This window comes from Gymnoscopelus microlampas (assembly GCF_963454915.1).
Source record: "Gymnoscopelus microlampas genome assembly, chromosome: 16".
Taxonomy (NCBI): domain Eukaryota; kingdom Metazoa; phylum Chordata; class Actinopteri; order Myctophiformes; family Myctophidae; genus Gymnoscopelus; species Gymnoscopelus microlampas.
The window spans coordinates 29252821-29269889 of record NC_139953.1 but is presented as its reverse complement, the minus strand read 5'-3'; the positions used below and the strand labels follow the sequence as shown (position 1 = coordinate 29269889).

The 17069-nt window shown below is 42.7% G+C and overlaps 1 protein-coding gene across 1 annotated transcript in view; it reads right to left on the bottom strand.

The window, feature by feature from the left end:
* Positions 1–17069, bottom strand: part of LOC311062622 (uridine-cytidine kinase-like 1) — a 34725-nt gene that overhangs the window by 7217 nt on the left and 10439 nt on the right. The window contains exons 5-13 of the mRNA XM_084081796.1: positions 16315–16386; positions 13015–13204; positions 12006–12067; positions 7928–7944; positions 5456–5554; positions 5218–5311; positions 3732–3794; positions 1434–1556; positions 1045–1152 (exon numbers count right to left, since the gene is read on the bottom strand). Coding sequence (XP_083937922.1) covers positions 1045–1152; positions 1434–1556; positions 3732–3794; positions 5218–5311; positions 5456–5554; positions 7928–7944; positions 12006–12067; positions 13015–13204; positions 16315–16386 — 828 coding nt within the window. The remainder of the gene's footprint in view (positions 1–1044; positions 1153–1433; positions 1557–3731; positions 3795–5217; positions 5312–5455; positions 5555–7927; positions 7945–12005; positions 12068–13014; positions 13205–16314; positions 16387–17069) is intronic.

Here is a 17069-nt window from a genome sequence, read left to right as displayed (position 1 = left end):
TAGTAATTATTAGTCCCGGATTTTTTCCCCACACATACTGTGTGTAATCGTATCACTGATGACCCCTACTGGTTGGTCTTGGGATTGGTTGGTGCTGAAACAACATGCATGGAATCACCTGCTGCCTCTTTTCACCTGCCAGTGAGGAACTTCACCAGGACGTAGTAATACGCGAGGAGGAACACCATATTCCTTACAGTCCAACACTCCCGCTGAGAGCGACGCGCCCTTTTGTACCGCGGTAACCCCCTCAAGGACTCCTGGGGGCCCCGGACCCCAGGTTGACAACCACAGGCCAAAGTTGTGTCAATTAATGTCTACTGGTAGACACTGCTGGGAGTTCTAAAGGCCCCTACAATGCAATGGAGATTCGCCAGACGCCAACACTGGACTCTTTCAAGTCCGCACTGAAGAGACACTTATTTACTCAGGCTTTTGGCAATTAATTTGTTTATTTTGTGTACTGTAAAGCAGGGGTTTTCAACTGATTTCGACCCAGGGACCACCATCCTGACTAAAAGCAACCTGGGGACCACCACTATTGTGCGTGGCGGGTCCATCATAGACCCACCCCACACAATAGTGGTGGGGGTTCATGTACCACAGGGAGCTGGAGAAAATAGCTATAATATCAATATAATATCTAATAAAATACAGCGATTTTGTTTGAATATGATGGAATATGATTAAGGATTACTGTGATTATGGTAAGCTCACATTTCATATTACACACACACAATACAGTAAGAACTCCTGTAAGTTATTAAAAGTAAAAAAAAAAAAAAGTTTTTAATTTTTTTTTTTTTTTTTTTTTTGCCAGGGACCACCTGCAATACCTCCGCGGACCACCAGTGGTCCGCGGACCACCAGTTGAAAACCCCTGCTGTAAAGCGTCCTTGGGTTTCAGAAAGGCACTATATAAATTCAACGTATTCTTATGTCTGTCCAAAAGACAGAACAGAATATAATACCACAAACAGACTAGACGAGATCCTTTCATGGTACTAAACATGTACTGTAGATGTAGAGCGGTGTAAAACCTACCAGCAATACCCTGACAGCCATGAGGGCAGCCGCTCCAGTGGACACAGTGCTGTCCATCAGAATGACGTAGTCTTCAGTGATGTCCTTCGGCAGACGCAGATAATGGAGCTGGTGCAAAGACACAACAGGGAGTTAAATGTTTTTTTTTGTCTTTGTCTTGTTTTTGAAGTTATATGTTTTGCTGAGATCCTATCCCTGTGCTGTTTGTGAACCAGACACCACCAAAAGAGGTGGCTGGAGTACTACACAGTAAATTCCTCTGTCTTAATGTTATCCATTTGTAACTCTGAGAGAGTTACGGGTCCATTTAGTTAGATGTGTACATTGTACAAGTCAAACAGAGGACATAGGACACACACACACACACACACACACACACACCGTCCTACCTCAGGTTCTCCTGTGTCGTGGTTGGTTTGGATGAGGATCTTCCCCAGGCGGATGTCTTTACAAACTGCCATCAGAGCCTGCTCCATTGTCTCCCCTGCCCTCAGGATGGACACACCTGTGATCTACACAAATAAACACACCCACGCACACACACACACACACACACACACAAGAGTATATAAATAAGCGTGTTCAGAGGAGGGAAGCCGTGTGGAGAAGGCTCCTCACTGGCAGGTGAGCCATCCACTTCTCCAAATAACATAGCAGATCTACAAGCTCAAGCTTTAGATCTGCTATTTTTGGAGAAGAGATTTTGGTGCACGGAGGGCCTGGATTAAAACACCCAAATTAAATGCAATTCTTTTAATTATGTGATGTGATCATCCTGAAATCTTGCCCAAATTTGGAGTCACGCATCATCAATACGTCATTGACGACTGACATTATAAATGACTGACGCGAACAGGAGGGCAGCGACAGGGGAGATGGGTGCATTCAAATTAATGAAGGATCTGAGGGGCAAGAACGAACAAGAGCTGTTAAAACAGCTGGACGACCTGAAGAATGAGTTGTGCCAGCTTTGTGTGGCCAAAGTGACAGGCGGAGCTGCCTCCAAAATCTGCAAGATCGGCATTGTCCGCAAATCTATTACCAGGGTCCTGACTGTCATCGACCAGAAACAGAAGGAGGACCTATGGACATTCTACAACGGCAAGAAGTACCAGCCCCGGGAAATGAGGCCGGACAGAGATATCCGCCGTGAGCGCATCAAGCCTGTCCAACAGCAGAAATCAAAAACCATGACCAGGAAATATTATAAAATAAAAATAAAATAAGAAACAGGAAACTGGAGAGTAGGATCTCCCGTACCCAATGCACACGTTTCCAGTCAAAGTTTAAGATCCTTTTTCTATTGGTTCAAGGTTTGGTGTTTTGGTTAAATAATAAAACACCATTAAAGAAAATTTAAAAAAGAAACAACTGACACCACAGGCTGGCCACATGAGGTCTGAGTTTCGCATTGGAACCACGGCATTCCTATGTAAGTAAGCCTTGCCGAGCCATGTGGCCCATAGGGCAGGAGCCTATCTCCTGTTTCTGTAGCGTGAGGCAGCTTGATGTACCAGTACACCTCCTGGATATGACACTAGTATGTCGCAGGGACTTGCCCCCAATCCAACCCTGGATGCTGGGTGCCAAGGGGCATTGGGTCCCATTTTTATAGTCTTTGGTATGATCCAAATAATTCTATAAAAATACAAAATAAAGCATGTCGCAATTCTTGCAGAGGAACACACTAGCCCTCACAATCACACTCCCTGTTGCCCTCCCTTGCCAGAAACCAAGAAGGAATCGAACTACAGTGGTGTGCAGGAACTTTACCCCTGCACAACTCAGACACCCCCAACTCAAGACGTTATGAAGTTGTGATGAGGCTTGTCTCATATTGCAAACCAAGTGCTTTACTGAATGTACAATGTTATTTCAGAGGCTTGCTTTGACCTTGGATTTAAACTTCACATTTAAGTGCAGGTGCTTTCAGATTCGATAGGGACTTGAGGTTTAAATCTTTGCCTGCCATGGACGCGTTAACGCGTCGAATTCTGCTAAGGCTTTCCCTGCCAAAGACAAGTTAGGACAAGTTTTTTTTTCAGTGGTGTTCTACTAGATGGCGCTGTTACCTATCCTACGGATGATTCTTTCACTGCCTGATGACCAGACCCGGAAATGATGTCATTTAAAATAATAAAAGCTTGTTTACTTCCTGTTTATTTCCTGCAGTGAAATGGCCATATCTCTGCTAGATCTCCGTTCTTCCTGCTTTACGGCAAAACAAGCCTCATTGAAACGGCCATAGCTCTTTTTTTTTTTTTTATACTTTTATTGCAAGATATTCATGTTTACATTTAATATTTGCATTCCATTGCTCATCTTCTTGCAAACGTTTTCTTTTTCTTTTTTTCTATCTATACACCCAGCGTTAAAAAATAATCAGAAAGTAATAACTATAAATAAAATAATAAATAGGTAATTACACATCGGCCATAGCTCTTGAATGGAGGATCGCGACCATTGTTGACGATTTTTTTCTCCGTGAGGACGCCGGTCACGGATAATATTCCATGATTTTTCAAAAGGTACAGTAAAATTGCTCTTTTTGCTGGCAGCAGTGGTTCACTATTACACTATTGATCTGGCAGTAAAAGAGTTAATGATAGCAACGCTGCAGCCTGCAACACAACGTGGTCTTCTTGATGACGTTAGAACAATGGCAGAATGTGCCTAAATGGACGTACTCGTTTGCCGCTGAGCCTCTTGCCCTCGTAGATGGCCCCCTGGGGTGTCTCCACCAACACAGACTGCAGGGAGAGAAGGGAGAAACCAGAAGATGTAAGTTATTAGATTTGCATTTGTCAGACATTTAGCTGACAGTTAAAGGAGTAGTTCACCCCAAAAAAATCTTATTTTCTATCAATTACACACCCCATGAAGCCTTGAATTCATTTTTTTTTGTCACATTACTAAGCCAATAATTCTTCTAAATGTCTGATATATATTATCAGACATTGTATCGGGTAAAATATACCCAACGTTAGGGATGTGAATCCCTAACGTTGGGTATATTTTACCCAATATAATGAATTCCATGAAAAATATTTCTCATCAAAATACATTAAAGTACAACAATACGTGGCAAATTGATGTACTCTTCTTTAATATTTCAACATGAAATTTCACCTAAAAAAACAATAATGGAGCTTCTCTTTTGGTCCGCCCATTCCTGGGACATGTGAGCCTTGTCCAGTGTGATTCTAATCACAGATAGAATCACCTCATTGGCCTCTGCAGTTCATTGGAGCGACGTGCTTGGTATGGTGGCCGCCATATTTCCGGAGGGCACGGGCACTGGCCAATCACAGCGCGTTGACTACTGGCCAATCACAGCGAGTCTTTTCCAGGACGTGTCAGAATCTAGTTGTCCAGCCCCCACCTGCCTCTCATTGGCCTACTGAGCCCCCTTCTGTGACATACGCGGAAATTTCCAGCTGCCCCCCAGAAGCGGAAGTGCGTCCGCCATACACACGCTTTAGAGCCAGAGGAGGCGTCTACCTTTATATGTCTATGATTCTAATTGCATCAGTTGACCATTGTGGGAGTATGAGATTTTGTAATATCCTCTATCACTGAAATTGGGTGAAAATCACCCAAAGACCTGCCTGTAGAAAAAACAGGGATGGGGGCAGGGAAACAAACCTACTTTCTATGATGTCAGTGAGCATCCTGAAGGTACCCAAGGACCCGACCACCTCAGACATCAGCAACATTATGAACATCACATAATTACAATTGTTTGGGTGATATTCACCCATGGTTAGTGTTCTAGGTTAACATCTTAGGTTCTTCGGTTTCCCAAACAGTGGGTCGGGACCCATCTTCGGGTCGTGGACCAATTGTTATGGGTCGCGAGTAAATATCACATTTTTTCCATTTCCTACATTACAAAATATATAGATTTTCATAAATAAAATGAAAACATCTAATAACTATAAATTATTAAAAAGAAGTTTAAGAAGTAGTGAAAATAGCAGATCTACAAGCTCACAACACAGCGCAACTCGTTCTGAGCTTGTAGATCTGCTTTTTTCACTAGTTTGGGTCCTGGGCAAACGTCTAATTTCTCTTTTGGGTCTTGAGCTAACAAGTTTGGGAACCGCTGCTCTACTTGAGACACACACACACACACACACACACACACACACACACATAAGCAAGCACACACACCTTGAGTGGCAGGAAGGAGAGGGCGTGCTCTATCAGTAGCCTCATCAATCTCTTGGAATAGAAGATGAACTCATCACGGTTTGTCTCCTTGTTCCTGCATGGATGTGCGTGTAGGCACATACACAAAGAAAAATTTAGTACATGAGGATAGGGTTGGAAAAATGTATAAAATAAAGAGAGGTAAAGATAAAGACGTGTGTGCACGTGCGTGTGTCTGTGTGCACGTTTGCATGCTCACCTGATGATGGTATGCAAGCCACGGACCTGTGGTGTGTTCCCTATGACGCTGAGGGTCTTGGGTAAGGGCTGGTCTTGGTGGGCAGAGGCCAAGGCTGACCTACACACATACAGTGGATACAGTGGCATGTAGTGATGATCATGAGAACTTGACATCATGGTACACTAGGCCTGCCCCCACTGTGTGATGACACTATTTAAAAATTTGCATGAGATATGCTATCTGAAGTATCCTAGGAATATCCCAGGAACTCCTACAGCAAATACATGCTAAAGATTTTTAATGACAAAACACTATCCGTCTCAAGAAGTCTCAAGACCCGACCAGCTATCTTTATAATGACCAACTTGGATGGGGACAGTCCCATGGCTGTTTGGCCACAGCCGTGGCCAAAATCAGGCCACTTCAATCATGAGGCCACTCCAATGCAAAACTTAAAATGTGCTAAATGCAGGGAAGTAACTAAATTCTTCAGGACTCATGATTGAGTGAACGACGAAGGTAGTGAAAAGTGAAGGTAAAAAGTAAAACAGTCAATCGTTTTACCTTTCTCCCTTTAAACAATAGTGAGGCAGTGTGTGTTTGGGGAAGTTGTTTGCATGACCTGGCAACAATAACACAGGGATATGGTTGTGTTTACACAGTGGCTGCAGAGTTGAATATGGTTAATAGCCACTTACAACCAACCGAGATGGGAAGTTCCAAGGGCCACGGTATCTAGATGTTATTAGTGTACTGTCATATATTTTTATGAGGCCAGCTTTCAAGCGGCTGCACTGGTCCCATATCAGATTCAAGTGTTGTTAATAATGTCATTGAAATAATGACTCTGTAAGAAAGGTTACATCATGGGTGATCATGTTGATATCAATAATGTTGGAAGACTAACACTACTGATGCTCTGAACTACTGTACATTAGTTTGTTTTATAATAACTGCATAATAGCTGAATGCCCTGTTTTGTTGTTGCCATTGTAGTTTGAAAAGTCATGTATTTAGACAACACAGCGTATACCATGACCATCGCCTTCAAAATATCATGAAATCCCATTACCAAAATCAAGATGCAAAGCAGATTCATGTTGGAAATTCCTCTGTCACTAGTACGTTAGCACCAGTTATTAGGAAAAGGGTTGTTTAATTCAATCGTTGTCGTGTTTGTACTATATATGAAATGTTATCACGATAACATCCATATAAGGGGAAAATAGATCTGGAATATTATATTCTACAAAAAAATGTATAAACGTGCTTTTGAGACTACAAAATGGAGGAGATGCAAGGGTGATTCTCACATAAGCCAGCGTTGCTTCCTCTGGACAGGTTGACAGATATTCATTGGGCGAGGAAGAAGAGATGAGAGAACAAAGAACGAAGCCAAGGGAGAAGATGCGACCAGAGAGGGAATAAAAAGACAAACAGAAGAAGTAGGAGAGAGAAAGAAGACAAGACGGTTAGAACATGGAACGTGAGCAGCCTCTCGACATCAGTACAGAGCCGTGGGCAAAGCCGTGGGGTGGGTTTCCTATTTCTTCGACTTTTTTTAACCTGTAAAACACAGATCTCAGGTAGGGGGCCCCAATCACTGGATTATTACTTGAAGCATGATGGGGATGCATCCACCAATGGAACTCACCTGAGAACAGTGGGCGCCATTTTCACACCCATGAATCTCACCTAACCAATCCTACACCCTAGTGTCAAAAGTGGATTTGCAAACTCTTCAAACTTGATTTGAAGTTTTACTGTTCACCTGCTAGATGTGCTTTTGGTCTTATCTGTTCAAAATCTGTCCCTTTTGTATCCTATTTCTCAATACCTTAATGATATCTTACCTGGGCTGGCTTGGTTTCCCACTCACTACAAGTGTTGAAACCGCAAAGCACAACAAGGGTTCACCTTTGCCTGCACAGCACAGATGCATGCCGACTTGGTTGTGTGAAAATGGCCCCTGACTGGTCATCTGCGAGCCCTCATATTATATAGCATCAGAGAACATGATGTGAAGTTATTTATGGAGCTAAGCGTGTTATTTCAATTCCAACTTCACGTCAGTGAAATGGGAACTGAAGCCCATTCTTACGGATGCCAAAGACAAAAGGAAATTTGACAGAAATGTGTCTCAAAGCAAAGGGATATTGGAATGTGTAATCAATATGGAATATTGATTTCTGCAAGATATGTGACAAAATCTTGTATCTCAACCAAAATGCAGAAGATGTTTCTGGCAGGGTTACTGCAGTGCTCAATAATAACTTGTATATGTCATATATTAGCTTGATGGCTAGAGCCAACGGTTGAGAACAACTCCAGCTCCCATGCATGAAAGCAGTTACATGTTGGTTTGTTTTTCATTTTGTCTTAGCTGCTCCCCAAACCTTCTGAAAAGAGAGTGCGAGTGACAGAGCCACCAAGAGGAGGAGAAAAGGGGAGCAGAAGAGTGGGAGAAGAGGAGGGCTGGGGCAATCGTACCTCACTGTGATCTCACGCTGGGATGGTCATACAGAATTCAGCCAGTCAGTGGGATAACACACACACACACACACACACACACACACACACACACACACACACACACACACACACACGGAGTGAGAGAAATTAAAAACAAACAAATCACAAATCATAAAATGGAATGAGCTATTCCAATGAAACCTCCCCACCACCCACAAAAAAAAAGTCCCTACCCATTGAGACCTGAGGCCGATTCTACAAATGCCTTCTAAATCATAGTTCACAAACGTTTTCGTGCCAAGGACCCCCAGAATGATGATGTAATTGGCAGTGGACCCCCCATCTGAAAATGTTTTGTGCCAGGGACTCAACATACAAGAGAACAACGTTTTTCAAACATTTCAAAAACGTACAAGCTCGCAAGTGACGCGCTGTGAGCTTGTAGATCTATTTTTGAGAACCACTGTTCTAAACTCTAAGAGTTTTTTTTGTTTACGTATGTTGCTATACTGTACATACGTACAGCTAAAATCTGAAGCTAAAATGACACAGATGTTTTCCCAGTTTTAATGGGTTTAATGGGTTAAAAGCAAAATAAGTACATTAAAATGTTATATGACTGACTTATTTTATTTTAAATATTGAATTAGACTCCAGAAACTCCAGAATCTTCCCATGTAAACAAAATGTTTTTAACCATTTTCCCATGGAAACAAAATGTTATTCACGTAACATTTTATTTAAAAAAATGTATAAAAGAGAAAAACAATGGCCTAGGAACCCGGTAGCTCATTGAAATGCAGGGTATAGACTGAGCGTGCATTGGTCTACGTACGGCACTCGTTCAATAACAAGGGCCAGTGAGCACTGCAGGCATTCAATTTAAGATTTGCATATTGCCTCAGTAGTAAAAGGCATAAAATGTGCTAGTCTATTTATATCTGGCCAGGTAGAAATCCCATCTTCTTGGCGGCTCTGTGTTCACTTGCCATAAACTATAAAGATTGAACTCAGTAGAGTGCATACCGCTGCCGACACTATGCAACTGTGAAGATATATCTACCTACCTGAGATATGATAATATCTCAAGGTCTAAAACCTTGATTTAGACCTTTTCAACCCAAAACCTAATAATCTCTTTGGGGCAGCCGACTGATCATTTCCACCAGCATTTGTCCTTAATATTGATCTTGATAGTGACCTTTAACTTGAACCTTTTCAGCCCAAAATATAGTCAGGGTCTGTTGATCATTCCCACCAAGTTTTATGATAATCCCGCTACCATTTCTCAAGTTATTTTACCAACAGACAAACAAAACGGAATGGGGTGGAAAAATATCCTCCGACCAGCACTGTTGGTATCCGTATCATGTAAAAAATAAAATAAGTACATATATATATCTGTGTCTGTTTGAGTCTGGCTCATGTCCTGCTTGCCAGCCCTGTCTCTCCAGTCTCCACACTATAAATTGAAGCAGAAAATCCTAAGTTCTACTGAGTTCACCAGTACGTGTTTAATGTACATACTGGTAATGTTTACTTTCAACTAGTAGATCTACAAGTTCTAGATCAGCTATTTTCGACACATCACCGAATCGCAGCAACTTAAAAACCTATTTTCCTGTCTCTGTCTTGTTATCACTGTAAACTACAACTGAACACACTCTCCACAGCGTAGACCGGTAATTACACGCACGCACACACACACGCACCCACACACACACACACGCACCCACACACACGTACATAACACAGGAAGGGGGCTGAGTGAGTGGGATGGAAGCTGTGACTGACAGGCATTTAGCAAGAGCATGACAATGTGTCATGCTTCATGTGCTGCGTGCATGTATGCATGCGAGTATGCACATATATAGCTTTCATAGTGCTCTGTGTATGAGTGTGAATCAGAGGCTGTGTGTCAACGTTTGTGTGTATGCACGTGCGTGCGTGTGTGCGTGAGAGATAGATGCCTGATGTGGTGCGGTTGGTGATGGATGTGTCTCGAGTCTGGCAGATCATGGTTTGGTACGGTTCATGAAGCGTCTGGCTCACAGCACAAGGGAGACAATATGGAGGGGGGCAGCCCACAGCTTAGCATGGACATCGGGTAGCAGGTTCACTTGGTTCACGCATAGGGTTGGGATCCGGAACCGGTTTTATCACACTGTCAGAGCTGGCGTGAGGACTTCACGTCTGCAATACAATTACAAATAGCAGTAGTTCTCAAACTTTTTAATTTCAAGGACCAACATAACTCTGAGAGTATACAAATGGAACCAAATGGACCCGTAATTGGTTCCATTTAGTTCCATTTGTACCCTCTCAGAGTTACAGACCTGAGACGGTCCATTTGGAACCCCCTATACTAGGAATCGTTAAACTGAACCGTTAAGGAATTGGACCGTTACGATGTGATCGTTAAGGAACCGGAATCGTTAAAATCCTAAAGGATCCCAACCCTATTCACGCATGTATACTACACACACACACACACACACACACACACACAAGTATGTATACATATACAAAACACACATTTATTTATTTATGTATTCGTATTGAACCGTTCGGTACGAGGCTTTTGGTTGACACACTGAGAAGAACAGAACAATATGCAAATTGTTTTAATCAACTTTGAACGATGTATATGAAGGAATCGGCACATTTTTGCAGAAGGAGACACAGAGGGGAATACACACATGCACATGGGAATACATACTGTACATACAGTGCATACGTTCATAAAGGGAAACATACCTGCAAACCCATGTGTGCACACACACACGCGCGCGCGCACACACACACACACACACACACACACACACACACACACATTCTTTCTTACTCAGCTTATCCTTATAAATGCCCTTATCTTATAACTCTAGGGTTGCTTAGAGCTTTTGCTATGTGCAATTCAGTTGAAAATACTCTGTTTCACCATCAGAGGGAGCTGAAGGCCAAGGACTAACTTGGTTAAAATTTTAATTTTGTGACATTAGATTAGGCATAGTTTCCAAAAACGCATGGCAGAAGTCTCACATGGCACAACTGCCAGTCGAAGCGACTGCTTTCACTGATTGGTCGGGCGGGAGAACCAAATAAATTAAATGCTGCCTTCAGAAGGCATTCCAATGAATATAAGTCTAACATGCTTGGCTAAATTCACATATGGTGAATGCCACAGGGTGGTATGCTACCGCCATGTCAGACTTCTACCAGTCACCATGACGTGCTTAGAGTAGCTAGTCAAAGCTCTTAACAACTCCTTATTGTATTGGGTGGAGGGACCCACTACAGTTTCCCTGCAGTCAAAACAGGACAATAGAAAAGACACCACCATGGAACTGAGTAACACATAGGTGAGGAGAATACTGTTCATTGACTACAGTTCAGCATGTATCACTACTGTGCCCTCTCAGCTCATCAGCAAGTTCAGAGATCTACTACTCAATACCGTCCAGTTCAAATTAATTCTGTACTTCTTGACAGACAGACTACAGGTGGGATTGGCAACAGCAACTCCTCCACAATGCTCAGTCCCCTCCTGTACTCCCTGTTCACGCAACACTGTTGCATGTAATTAATTCCCAACAGATCGAGTATATATTTTGTTTGTTTCAGAAAATAGCTGATCTACAAGCTCACAACGCGAGCTTGTAGATCAGCTATTTACGGTATTTTAGAAAATATCATTTTTTTAAAATAATGGATTAAATCGATTAGTTTGATTAACGGTTGCTCCCCTACGCCACACACAACTAAACTCCATTGTGAAGTTTGCTGATGACACCACCATCATCAGCCTGATTACAGACAATGATGAGACAGTCTACAGAGAGGAATTGAGAGCCCTGATGTACAGAGAGGCAGTGACAGCCCCAACATTGAGGTGTCAGTATAATGACCTCCATGTTAATGTCAGCAAAACAAAGCAGATGATCAGAGTCAGGCTTGTATGCACATTGCACAATATAACTAAATAAATAAGTTAAGTTGAACCCAGACAAACCCAGGGCAGTGCCCTTGTCAGGCAGACTCTGGTTCGAAACCAAACTTTGTGAGAGACATGAGGTAATGATGTTGTGTGCCGTCCTACCTTCTCCAGCTGACTGTGGACGTGCTGAACAATGAGGTCCAACGCTACAAAGTTCTCGCCACCTGGAAAGTAAAAATACACACACGGCACAAGAAACTAATGGCAGGGTTAGAGGGACAACGTCGTCATCATCAAGTGCGTTTGGGCCATGACTTGACTGAAATAGGTTTCATATACTGTAAGAGAATATATCCAAACTACAGTAAAAGACAGCACAAGCTACATTACATTACTCTATTAGGATATAGAACTCTGATCCCACTCAACTTTATACCTTTGCGCTGCATGCAGCAACATTAGCTTGTGACTAATGGAGAAAATCTATTATGTTCTAAATATATTCTGTCAACTGGTTACTGGTTTCAAACTAATGGCAGGAACCAATGAAACCCAGCTAATGAATGGAACTAATATCGCACAGTAAATGCAGTTTCATCCAAATAATTCTTAGTCTGTATCAGCTAGTGGTTTTCAGTGTTCTTTCATTACACTGGATCAAGGAGGCTGCGGCAATGGTATTACTAGACTGTACTTATTTATTCGACATGTCAAGAGTTTGCCCCTTGTTAAAAGTACGATAGCACCAGATTGTTATAGTTGAGTACAGTATTTGGATCTTGACTGTCATACCTGTGTAAATATGTGGGTATGGTTGTTGTTTTGTAAATACACTTAAATTATTTTTGTAAGATCGAATTAGGAAAGACAACATCATAATATAATGTATCCACTGTTCTTGTAGACAAAAGTGAAGTCTCAAAGCTAAGTTCAACATTCAAAAATGGGATTTCAAAATGCTATTGACCGGATTTGTAGGTAGCGGTGTTGACTGAATTAAAGTTTCTCCTTCTGGTGGACATATTTTATTTTCTGACCAAAATGTGGGGTTCTGAGTGTCTTCCCACCACGGAGATTAGGCTTTCAACCAGTGTTAGGAGTTCTCCTTACCGCTATGGCCCATGGCCAGGATTGGACAGTGAAATGCATTGTAAGTAACCATCCCACTGACCTCTGGGCACCACTATATCAGCCACCTGAACCGTCGGTTCAATGTACTGCTCAAACGCAGGCTTGACAAATTTATTGTATAGTTTGATCACGCCGCTGATGTCACGCCCACGCTGCGTTATGTCCCTCTTCAGCCTCCGTACCAGTCGAATGTCTGAGTCGGTGTCCACAAACACCTTCATGTCCAGCAACTAGAGGAGAGGTGCAGAAGGCCAAGAGAGAATCACATTACAGTTTGTGTGTGTGTGTGTGTGTGTGTGTGTGTGTGTGTGTGTGTGTGTGTGTGTGTGTGTGTGTGTGTGTGTGTGTGTGTGTGTGTGTGTGTGTGTGTGTGAATGCTATGCATTCAGCCACAAAAAGCACAGCCTGCATAACTCTGGCTCTGACTTAAAAAGGCCAGGCTAGGCCATCAACTTATTTTTCTCGGTAACCTCTTTAAAGAGCAAGTCAGCAGCTATCCATCCATCATCCATCCATTCATCTACAGTATCAATTCATCCATCCGTCCATCCGTCTGTCTGTCAATACATTCTCAGCAGTCCCACTAAATTTAAACACCCTGCTCAGCAAAACCAGTCACAATGATTCAGCACTGCTACAGCAACAAAAAGCTACCAGACGAATAAGTACTGATGACTCTGAAAAAGAAAAACAGGAAAAAAATCAAATAAAATGGGTTGAGTGATGTCAGAGAGAGAAAGAGGGGAAAGAGAGATAAACAGAGAGGGTTGGATGAGAATGACAAAGAGTAGATTGGAAACATGGTACAGGTACAGTATAACTCAGTTGCCCAACAAGCCAGTGGTTTTACTCGGCTGTAAATCTGCTAAACTGACCGACCGGACAGGGGGGTGGGGGGGGCATATTGCAGGGTCAGCAGAGCTGTCAGCCAATGGGAGGAGGTGGATGAGGAGTGGTCTGCTGTGATACGTTGGAGAGCATGGCCTCTGCTGTAGATCACAACTCTGTGCACGAGAATGCTACTCACACCTAAGTCCTTGTAGTGGTGGCGGCCGACAGCAGAATAATCGAAATAGTAGTCTTCAAGAGACAAGAAGGTGGCCGCACACACTGGTAGCCAAAGTGCCAATATTTTATTTTAGGATGCAGAGTAAAAAGAAACCAACGTTTCGGCAGGTAACTGCCTTCTTCTACCCTGAAGAAGGCAGTTACCTGCCGAAACGTTGATTTCTTTTTACTATGCGTCTTAAAATAACTGCCACACGTTGATTTGTGGCAGTTTTTGCACAACAGGCCCCTCCCGCAAACTTTGGAAGACAACCGTAGCGAATCATACTGGAATATGGAAAATAGGACAGATACATCTTGATGGCAGACTCCAGAGATAATGTGTACCAATTTGCGTGAGTTTTGGGCAAAATGCAAAATGGCGGAAAATCTTGTCAGGCGGAAATGGGCGAGGCCTATATGGGAAGTTGCATCATGATCCAAGAGGAAAAAAATATTGTACTACCTACGGTTCAAGAGTTATAGGCCAAAATGTGAAGCTGCCTGTTATATACCAACATTTGGGATGGAGGTTCCTTCTTGGCCTACTGGAAGTCTGCGTGCAAAGTGTCACAACGATTAGTCCAGCGGTGGCAGAGAGTAGGTGCTCACAGACAGACAGACTCACAGACAAACTCACAGGGCCGAAAACATAATCACTGTCCCCGGCCATGCCAGCCTGGCTGTAATATAATAAATAATTTTCGAACAAAAGAATTGGGAACATGACCACTGCTTTGAATTCTAGGTTCCATTATGTTTTACTGGATGTATGTCTACTCAACTACTCAACTTTATCAACAACAGCAATTAAGACAATGTTTCAGCAATAATACCCGCTTAATTAGACAGAGGAGAGAGACGAGAAAGAGTGACTGGAGAGATCGGATATGCAACTAGGCAAAACTATGCAAAACAGCTCATAAGGTCTGACTTGCATGATGTTGCGGCTTTGTCTCAAGTGCACTACTATATGTAACTGTTTGGGTTTTTGGTCAGTGGGTTGCCACACGCACACGTGTGTGCTGTGGTATTCTTTCAATCAAATATGCTGTTTGAGACCCATCAAATGTCATGACAAACGCATGCAAGCCACTAAACACAATTGCTAAAACAAACCTCTCGCATCTCCATAAGCACTTTATTTATACCCCAATACACCCCCAATACACAGTAATAGACTTCACTTACGACTACTATCAATGGATGTACAAATCAAACATACACTTCATCACAGCAGACAATAGCCTTTGTTAATAGAATTGGAGGATAATCAACTCTGCATTGCGTACTCTCAGGGGAGGCTGTGTGAACGGGCAGATGAACCTTATTGGCTATCGGTCTTATCACCATGGGCCAGCATGGTGCTGGCACATCCATTACCACAGTCCAGAGAGATAAATCACAACGAGCACAACTGTTTTGCCGATGTAAATGTTGACACCCTGGCTTTATTTGTAATGGATCATATCTAACCCCAGCACACACACACACCAAAGCAGTGCACATTTCAAAACTTGGTTGGAGATGCGCAGTGATGCAAGCGGGCGTGCCCATACACACATACTGTAACACTCACGCGTGCATCCGTGCACACAAACATGCCTACAGACAGACATACACACTCACAGATCGAAGAGAATAAAAGGAGCCTTCAAGAGTGTCATTAATAAAGCTTTGAGCCCATTTCCTTCACACAAATATTGTCGACTGAGGCGCGCACACACTCACATGCACGTGTGCGCGCGCGCACACACACACACACACACACAGAAGCAGCTAGCTGCTCTCATTTCCCTACTCTGAATCACAGCTCCAGTGCTCCATTAATCAGACTGCTGCCCGTCTCTTGGACTTGGAGGTGTGATTAATCAGGCCTGGAAAAGGGTTAGAAGTATAGCTGCAACGACTGATTATTTTCTAAGCGATTCTGCTATTGATTACTTTTTCAATTAATCTAATAATCGAGAAGCACTTTTTGAAAAAAATGAATAACAAATTCAAAATTAGCAAAACCACATGAAGAGAAAATGATATTCATTATGTCAACTGGATGGTGCACTTGCTATTCTACGGCAGACAGTTGGACAGCCTCAAGCTTTATTATTTTATTTTTTTTGTTCAAGGTTTCTTTATTTTATATTTTCCACATACAGGTCAATAACAAAAGGCAATCAAGCTTTAATTTTAGAAATTTGTTTCCACATTATTCCACTATAATAGTTAAAATCAATGTAACTATTTTTTATAAGGTCTGAAGAGATGACTGATAAGGCAAGAAGAAGCACCTTACCTTTAGCAGCTCCTTGTTTGCAAAGGCCAGGATGCCCTCGAAGATGACTACATTGGCCCCATACACCGTTTTCTGTCATTAGAGAAGGAAATGGAAGGTCAATGCCTCTAGCTTCAAGGAACTTACCCTTTTGTACTTGTTGGTGCCTTGGTGCCCCAGCACAACACATAAGGTCACACAATTTTCTGCAAGGTTCAGGTGCTTCATATTGGTGAAGAGATAAAAAAAAACCAAATACAGACATCTGGGGAACCCCAGTCAACAAAGTATATATGGTTGAAGTGGTTGGCGCTCGGTTTTACTATGTGTCAAACCTGCTTCCTTCAGTATGATTGTTGGCTGTCTGTTGCCATTGTGGACACCACAATGGCAACAGACAGCCAAGAATCATCGGACTGTCCTAGAGCAATAACCAGTAAACAGCAGACAATTATCTTAACTCTAAAATAGTTTTGCAGCACATGTCTTTTGTAGTCATGTTCCCACTGGCTTTACTCAATATCTGTCCTCCCATACAGCATCCCCCACCCACGGTCCTCTAGTCATCCTACCAGATGCTGGCGTAGGCACTGAGCAAGCTGCCTTGACCTGCCTCACTGCAGCTATCTGATAACACCCTCTCATACAACAAGCACTCCCAGGAGACCGTGTGTGTGTGTGTGTGTGTGTGTGTGTGTGTGTGTGTGTGTGTGTGTGTGTGTGTGTGTGTGTGTGTGTGTGTGTGTGTGTGTGTGTGTGTGTGCGTGCGTCAGAGG